At 39.7% G+C, this 9,610-nt stretch overlaps 1 protein-coding gene across 2 annotated transcripts in view; it reads right to left on the bottom strand.

The window, feature by feature from the left end:
- LOC101158934 (guanine nucleotide-binding protein G(q) subunit alpha) overlaps window positions 1–8,337 on the bottom strand; it is a 30,268-nt gene extending 21,931 nt beyond the window's left edge. Inside the window, exon 1 of one of the 2 annotated variants that reach the window (XM_004068351.5) lies at window positions 7,321–8,337. In XM_004068351.5, coding sequence (XP_004068399.1) covers window positions 7,321–7,456 — 136 coding nt within the window. In that variant the 5' untranslated portion in view covers window positions 7,457–8,337. The remainder of the gene's footprint in view (window positions 1–7,320) is intronic. The other variant, XM_004068352.5, reaches the window with a different exon arrangement.
- Between the last annotated feature and the right edge of the window lie 1,273 nt (window positions 8,338–9,610).

The raw sequence follows: 9,610 nt of genomic DNA on the forward strand, positions 1-9,610 counted from the left end.
TTTTACCTGTGTTTAGATGTCTTTTATGTCAAGCACCTCGTGCTCTACGCATGTTGATGGAAGGTGCTTGATAAAAGAAGTTTGTTTGAAACAAAATCATTTCATTTTTAAAAGATGTGATGAACAAAAAGTCAAGACGGTGAGCACAGGAAGGGCTGCTTTTGCCAACGGGGGGAAGAATGAATCAACGGCTTAGAATAGGAACCTTGATTAGCAGCAGCAACTTCTGCTACCTGGGTTCCCAGTGACAGATAAACAACACAAAGCTGACATTGAATCTTTCAAAGCACTTCTTAATTTCATAAATATCTAGAAACAAGTTGTAGGCGAAAATGAATCTTGCCTTTCTAACCAAAGTAAACGTGTGAGGGGAATGAGTCAGTGCTGGAATGCACCTTTCTTCAGACTTGAAAAAGGTCCATCATGAGACACACCAAGGAATCTTTTACAGGTCTGACTGATGTATAATACCAAAACTCTGAGGGTGTCGACATCACTTCCTTAACCAACTGAGCTGCATGAGAAATTCTGATGTGATTTGCAAACCAAGCTGCTTTGCCTTCAAAAAGTATTGAAAAACATCACTTGGCATTAGGGATGGACGCTATGAGGAAAACTCGCGATTTGCGATATTAGTGATCAATATTGCGATGACGATATAACTTGTGATACATGAACAAATAATAAAACAACCAAAAATATTTCCATTACACTGCAACAGTTTGATTTAAATAAGAGCCAACATACCTTAACTTATACTCTAAATGACCCTCATCTACATTGGAGGAGAGCATCTAACATAAAAAGGCTCCATCTGATTGGTCAAATGCATAAAGGGATTTTTTTGATTTGTTAAATACTCCAAGCTTCCATAAGATTGTTTTAGCATATTTATCATAATTTTTTCCGTCTTCGCGAAATGCAGTATTGCACAGCTTGATATCCCGATACCTATAAATTTGCGGTTTATTGTGCAGGCCTACTTGATATTTATTAAGTGTTTTTTTTTTCTGGGATGTGAAAGAGTGAATGTAGGACATTAGAACAAAATAAAATCTGTAATTACTCAACTATGCTAAATACTGAAGTATTGAGAAGTCTTGTAGCTCAGCATTTGCAACTAATCTGTAGCTGCGTTTCCATCACACATTTGCGCAAAACGTTATCGAAATTCTAGAAATGTAGAAAAACATAACATTTTCCAAATACTCCGTTTCCATTAAATAATAATCGAATAAACACAAACCAACTGACACGATAAGTCATTCAAAAGGATGGTGATGGATGCGACCAATACTTTGACAGCAGAAACACTGACATTTCCGCCACGGCGCTAGCGCTCATCATCATCTATCAAAGGAGACGTTTGCATCTCTTTAGGCCGTGGAGCGGCGAGCTCCTTACACGTGGGAGGGGCTACGGATAGCAAAGTCTGGAGCTACATCCTCAGTTCTATTGATCTGAAAAAGAACAGTTGTTCATGATAAAACCTTAAACCTCCATGATAAACTATTGAATAATTATGTGGACCATCTAAAAATGTACTGTTGCTACTTTTAAAAGATCAATAAACTAATAATTTTTTTAACATCACCCAACACTCAGATGATCCAAATGTTAAACACATCAACAAAAGTGATCGAGAAGAAACTGACAAAAACTATGACCATTGACCATAAGCAGAATTATCTAAATGTCATTTCATAAAAGAAGGCGTTCTAGTTTTGACTCTGGAGTTTCAGGGTCTTGGCACTTTCTGGAAAACCATCATGAACAAAAAAAAGGAAGGGACCTCACTAATATTGACCTCATTTACCATATCACTGACAAACACAGAAGCAACTTATTTTAGTTCTAGACTGGAACATTCCATCTGTGTTTTGAAACATTTTCTTTCCATATAAGAAGTCGGCAGGGTAAAGGCTTGGTCCTGGAACCAGAACTGGAGCAGAACCCTGCCAGTGTGAAAGCCCCAAACCACTCCAGGAAATGTTCTAGGTGATTTTGTTCTCGCCATGCTCTGGGTTGTTCATCTGGACGTGTGCAAGTTTATTCAAACAAAAACCAACAAAGCCTGCAGTTACCGTGGAAGCAGCTAGCATAGAACCAAACAAATATACCAACACAGAGCTTATCAGCTGAGCCTACTGTAAGAGTCACGTTGGCATACAAGGAAAGCTTCACGTATGCAATTTCTTTGGGTGTTGCTAAAAAAAACAAATAACTCCAATAAACCTCACCTGGGTGATTACTGTGCATATTTTATATGTATGTTCATTGGCTCCTATTTTAATTACAAGATTTATGGCTTTAACAGAGAAATTATGTTTTAACTTGAATAAAATCTACATGTGCTCTGGGTGGGGTAAAAGACATGATCCAATTCTAATCAGTTTTATTTGCTGTATTTGGTAATGATTAAACAGACAAATCCATTTATTGCCCTTTTTTATTCACTAAAATAGTAATTGTCTGGTACCTGAATGAAATGGTTTAAACCAACAATGCATGTCTTGTTTACAAATGTGTCATACCTGAAGGTTTTTCCCATTTTAGGAATTATTTCTCTATTTTAAAACATTGACCTTAATTAGACAATTGACACTAGGGAAGTTTAACGTGACTAACAAAAACACTTTAAATGACAGTGGCATAAATTTCGCACCAAGGACTTCAGTAAATCCTGAAATATTGGCGAGGTGCAGAAATTTTATATACTTTGCAACAGAAAACATTCATTGTATTCATTAAAAGTGTAGGAATAAAGCTAAATAAAGTTCATCTTTTACCAACCAGAACACCAAACAGAATATGTAGGAACCCTCGTATCGATTCACCTTTTGCTAAATTTAAATATTTAAAAAAAACTTTGTACATTAAGTTTACTTCCATGTGACTGCCAGGCTTTAAAGTTACAAACTAGAGATGCTAAAGTCCTGAATGTCCCCACTTTCCCTTATTTCAATCTTAAAACATGTTTGGAGCCAAAAAATAAATTTGCACGGAAGGAATAAAAACTTTACATTTGTATAAAACGTTAATGTGTATGTGCGTTGTAATCTTATGTTTTTAAGGTGTTTGGATCCATGCGTGTGGCTTTGAAGGTATATATTTTATTGAAACAAAATTTTAGAATATTTGTGAAGGAATATTTGTTGTAGAAATCATTTGCTTATGCTGTCGGGCGTAGATGACGCCTTTACGAGGTCTGGCGACAGCGAGGCAACCACCAGCAGCTCTGACTGGACGATGTGTAAATGTCTCCGGACGGAAGGCGTCCATATCGAGTGCCATCGGCCGCCCGGTAGCCCAGGGGTAAATAAAAAGCGAGCCATTCTGCACCACCAGTCATTCATAGCTCAGGTTTTCAGCACACAATATAATCTTGTAAATTTACAACTTTAAAATTTTTTAGACAACGAGTCGCTGTGATGTTTTCAACGCCATGTTGGGTTTTGTGCAGCATCAATGCGGTCTCACCATTTGGACCCACGGGGGCCGGGATCGCCAGACTGTCGTCTGGTCATCACCGGCCCCCGGTTGACGTCAACCTGCGCTGCTACCGTACGATTTCTAACTATTGGACGTGTCAGTGGAACGGCAGTGTGGGGACCTTGGAGTTTGCTCAACTGTATATGTCGGTATTTGCTAGTTTTGTTGTATGTTGAGGACCCCCTTGAAAACGAGATGACACATCTCAAGGGGCTTATCCTACAAACAAATAAATTGAAGTGAAATTGAATTTCTGTTTTGGCTACAAGAGGCAGGAAAATATGTGGTATTGGTTGTAAAAAGTCATTATGGTGCATCACTATGGAAAACCTGCATGTTGTACTCTGTAAGTTTACGAGGAAAAATCTGCCACAGCAGTTTTTTTTCATCGTCTCCTCCCACGGTGTAATTGATGAAGTACAGGAAAAACTGGACAAATGCAATGCGCTTCTTCATCTACAACAGTTTACAATTCTGGATCAAAAGTTGCTAAAATGAACAAACAAGCCGATGTTGCAAGCAAATTTGGACAATAAAAATGTTTTTAAAGATTGGTATGTATTTTTAATTTAACATTTATAGAAGATTACTTTTCCCAAATGAATGTATTTAAAGCCGTTTACCATCTGATAAATCAGAAAGACTCAAAGAGCAGATAGTATGGTTTCAATTCAGCGCATAATGTATTGCGCATCAAAACCGTAAAACCATGAATCAAAACACCGAATCCACCAATACCAATGTATAAATTAAGAACCCAAACCCAGCATTTGCAACCAAACGATAAACCCAAAGAACAACCATATTTCTCAGCTGCCGACTTTTTTCCCACCATTCTGAAATCGTCCTTTTGAGTCGCGTTTTTATTTTCTGCGGTTTTGATTCTAAAGCCAGCACACATAAAATCAGCGACACGTCAATCAAGCGGAGGGAAGGCGGGACATCCCCGACATCCAGTAGCTCATTGGCTACCGAATAACTCTGAGTCTCAGAAGGTGAGTTTTTCATATTTTTCAAATCTTTTACTATATGAAACGATCAAACGTGTACTTTATGTCACCGGAGGACGCCAGCACAGTCTGATGAGCTTCACCAGTAGCTGCTAGGGAAAAAAGATGCTAGAAAGTAAGATGTTGCATGAAAAACTAGTGCCATTCATTGTAAACAATGTTCTCCTGTGCTAGCCATGCTAGCTAGCTCAATGCTAGCCGGATTTCCGGCTCATTTCAGGACTTTTACGGATTAGACGAAGTCGATTTTATACGACAGTGTCAGGATCGGTCATGTAAAACCTGAGAATAATTGCTTGTGAATTGTCACTAGGATTAATAAAATATTTCTCAAGAAGTCCTTTAATGCAGTGGTCCCCAACCACCGGGCCACTGACCGGTACCGGGCCGCGGGAAATTTTGGCACCGGGACGCACAGAAAGAAAAAATAATTTCCATTTTATTGTTTTTCTTTTCGAAAAAAACGTTTTATTTTGAAAAGTGACCGGATTCTCTCTGTTACATCCGTCACACTTAACGCACGTCAAAGTCGCGACACCAAACATCACGTGATACACCCCACTAAAATGAAACCCAAACAACCAAAATGAGCAAAAAACAAACTTCTTTAGAAAGTTGCTTTGACAAGGGGAAACGGTCCAATAATGGGACAGAAGAGGAACCTGCACCCGCTAAAAAAGCCTTTAACAGGCAGCGGTAAACGTGCCTTGCGTTGCACCTCAACCCCCCCAACCGGTCCGCAGTAAACGTGTCTTGCGTTGTACCGGTCCGCGGTGACAAAAAGGTTGGGGACCACTGCTTTAATGTATAAACTATAAGGTTTGAATACCTTAGGAGCTTAATTGACACCATATAAATGTTCCTGATGGCTGGCATTCGAATAGATGCTTCTAAATCTGATTGTTTTCTGATGAAAATAAGTTCAACAGGTGATCACCCTCCTCCCTGGAGACCCAATCAAACATACAAGTTAGAGATGTGGGGTAGAAAAGCCAAAGGACAAGGAAAAGCAGGAACACTATTGATGCCAACAGATCTGAAGCTGCAGCACAAGAGATTTACAGAAAGAACTAACGCAATGAAAGCTACGAGGGGCCGTTGGAGCTATGGGACAAGAAAGCGTTTTTCTGATGTCAGTCAGCTGCTGTGATGTTGACACACACATGTGGGAGAACATCCTTAGGAGGAAGTATGGCTTCAGTCACCTGCCACCACAAACTAAACAAAGACGCATCTTTCATGATTCCTGTCAGTACTAGTGTTACGAGATCACGTCAGAGTATGACATAAAACATTTTATTTAAATCCCACAGAAAACAAAACATTTTAAAAAAAAAAGCAAAACAGAAAGGGAAATAAACAAAATGCATAAAAAAAATGAAAAATTGTCAAAAACTAGTGGATATAGAAAAAAGTTTCTCAATATTTAGATGTTTTAGTGTTTTCATGGTTTTATGCTGTTTTAATTATACGTTTTCATGTTGTATTTAATCCATTTATACATTTTTTTTATTTTATTTATGCGTTTTAACATCAAGGCCATTAGCGTTTGGCTAATTCTGGCTTTTTCAGCTGTTTGTTTATGTGTGGGTTTTTTTTTTTTATTGCAATGTCTTCCTTTAAAATTAGCTCATGCTGGTCTGCGGCGCCTTCCGTCCGTGAAACCAGGGTTCGAATCCGGGCTGCTCCCTATTCCCTTCTCTGCTGCTGTGCCGGTCCCAAGCCCGGTTGGATTGAGAGGGTTGCGTCAGGAAGGGACTTCGGCGTAAAAACATTGCCAAGTTAACCATGCGAATCGTCCTCAAGGGAGGGTTGTTTCGCTGTGGCGACCCCTGATGGGAGAAGCCGAAAGTGCAAGAAGAAGAAGTCTTCCTTTAAAAAAACTTCTGTACTGCTGTATTGTACATTATTTTTCTATTTAAACATTATTTTTTCAAATGTTTAATTTTCCACACCCCAAATTCTGATGTTATGACAGCTTTAATTGGCATTTAACTATGAAACTACAGCATTGGCACAGAATGACATTTAAAAAACTAGTTTAGCGAGTGCATGGGTTCATGCCCAGAAGTCAACGCCTCGTTTCGCTGCAGCGTCAAAAGGTTATTAAACAATCTGCCAATTTAAATGATTTCCTTTTCTTTTGTCAGCATGGCCTTTTGACAGAAGTGGCCATCAGTTTCTCGTGTTAGCCAAACAAAGCACACATATTTGGCATATTAAAATCAGAGCCAGTTTTAACTAAGTGACTAGAAAGGTGCAGACATCCATTTCCATATCAGTTTCTAACCAAATCCTGTGGTGATGTGAGCGATTTAGCTGGAGCATCTGTGGTGGCAGAGTTTTGCATGTGAATTCATTCAGCGCCACTAATCTCAACGCGGGATTTTTGGCGCTTTAAAATCATTTCTTGATCTATTTCCAGTATTCTTTTAATTATGATGATGCCGTTTTTAGGCCAAAAATAAATAAAACAGCTTATCCTTTTCTAGGACATAGTTTCTGCAGAGCAGCAGCAATTAATCAGAAATTCACCTCCGAGTTGTGGACGGGATCATTGTTGCGGAGTAAGCCTTCCCTCATTTCCCATCATCCCTTTATATGCACCCTCTCCTGCTAGCATACAGCCCTCACACCCCAATCAAACATCATGGGTGCTATCTAGTCATTTACAAGTGGATCCATCAGAATGGAAAACGTGGTTTTCCGTTGTAGGTCCTACGTCACACTTACAAGCTACCCAGAAATGGAATTTTAGGGTCAGCTGTCTTCAAACACGTCCTCTGTCATGAATGCGGGTGTTTAAAGGAGGACGTACCCAGCAGCAGCAGCTTCAGCTCCCTCCTCGCGTCCCTCTTGTCCCGTCGGAGCTGCTTCTCGATCTCGGCGTTGATCCTCTTGGACTCCTTCGCCTCCTCGCTCAGGCAACAAGCCATCATGGAGTCTAAAGTCATCCCTGCATGAGCTGGAAAGGCCTGCCTGCCTCAACAGGTTCGCCGTGCGACGCCTGACAGTGAAAAAAAGTTTTAAAAAAAAAATTCCCCCCCCACCCTTCCCCCGTCCGTATATGAGAGAGCGTTTTCAGTTTCACTTCGGTCCAAATAATGCGATGCGGATGCTGGCAGCTGCAGAATGTGGAGATGTTCCGTTAACCACAGTCTTCAGACAGACAGAGGCTAGAATCAATGCAGCATGGATGGATGGAGCAGCACTTTGGGGCGCATGTGCACACAACCCTGTTCATGCAGTGATCTGCTAGTTTCTAACAAAAAGAGAGAGAAGCTTCAATCTCAGCGTGACATTTACAAAAAGCCTGCCAGATTCAGCTCCGGAGACTAAGGATGCCACGGCCACATTTGTGTTGCGGATCACCCGGCCGACTAGCCGCCCCAAAACCAGCACGGGAACGGTTACGGTACGCCCTCTCACTGCCGGCAACGCGCGTTTGTCTAAAAGTGTCCATTCACGCCGGCGAGCCGTCCTAAACGTCCGGATAAAAGTGCTCCCCGAAAAAATAAATCCACATCAGAGTCCGCACTCGGAGCAGTTCCCCTTCCACACTGACCGAGGCGCCCAGTGACAGGCTAAGTGTGTTAGCAAGCTATGCTAGCTCGGCCAGCCATCCCTGGAACTGCAGCCAACTAAATAAATAAAACAGACAAAAGATCTTCATTCCTGGGGAAACAAATCCGTAACGCATCCCAGAAGACGCAGTAAAAAGTTACTGTCAGTTAAACGGCCCTCTTTTGTCCGTGCATTCTATCGATTTGGCTTCTTCTTTTTTTCCAAGTCGTGGTCCCTCCTCGTCACCCACTCCTCCTCAACAACCCAGTGTGGCGCTGCTGCTGACGTCACTTAGGAATGATTGACAGAACGACAGCCAATCAGGATGGAGCATTTTGACCCCTTTAAGCGGTTCTTTCCTTGTTTTGAGCTATCCAAGTTTGTCTGAGAGTTCGCTCCCGCCCACCTTGGGGGCGTGTCGGGGCGAAAAACCGCATGAGGATGAATTTTGATTAAGCGGGAAACGCCCATCTGCTGTCAAAAAGCAGCGGCGCACCAACCGAGATCCTTACTTTTATTTAATTTATTGTCATTGACAAATTCAGAATTGTCACATATATCTAGTGCAAATTTGGTTAAAAAAAAAAACACTTTAAAATGTAAAAAATAGAAATAAGATGATTCTTTTTGCTTGTCTCTCAGCAAAATGTAGTCTATAACATGCAAGTTTACTTAGTATTTACTTTAGTTTTTATATATTGTAAACTTTATATGTTTTAATTTAGTCTGAAGAAGTATTCAGTTAGTATATTTCCTACATGGCTAGTATACTTGCTATACTTATACTCAAGTATACTTCAAGTGTTTTTGCAAATGGTTTCACACTGCTATATTCATAATAATAATAATAATAACATAATAATAACACAATAAAATTATTTGAATCTTTAAGTTGTTTTTACTAATCAACTTTTCTTTCCTGAACTATGCTTATTTTTCTTTTTATGTCACGGCATGACAAATATTTAGAACAAAACTAAAGTTTAGGTAAAGAGTTTACTTTAAGTCACAGGCTGAGCTTTTTTTCTCTACTTTTGTATAAGTGATTAAATATTTTTGCCTCATAGTTTTGATTTGGACGTTAAAAAAACTCTTGGGAGGAAACACTTTAAAGGTTTCAAAGGTAGAAAAAAAACTTGTGTCATGACTTTCAGGTGTATTTAAATCCATCAGGCGGTCTTAAATTGTGATTTTTCTAATGCAATTTTCAGTTTTGTTTCTTGGAGGAAAAAATATTGACCTTGAGTGACATTTTACCTGTTATTCCTGTAATTTTACCAAAACTGTTTCTTTTAAATTCATTAATCTTAATTTTTGGACTGTTTCAATCAGCAGGAAGCAGCAAAAAGACATATTTAAGGTCTGAGATACCATCTTTGAATCCAACAAACTTGCGTTCACTACCATCTGAATGATTCTTGCTTGGCTTTGGAAGAATTGGATTCTGATTGGCTTCGTTTGGAAAGCTTGATGTTGATTGTCAATCGTGTAATGTTGTTCTTTAGCAGTTATTCCTGAGACTTTTTTAAAAGTCCTGGTTTGTA

Source organism: Oryzias latipes, chromosome 4 (assembly GCF_053564925.1).
Source record: "Oryzias latipes strain Hd-rR chromosome 4, Olatipes_Hd-rR_3.1".
In the NCBI taxonomy this organism is placed as follows: Eukaryota; Metazoa; Chordata; class Actinopteri; order Beloniformes; family Adrianichthyidae; genus Oryzias; species Oryzias latipes.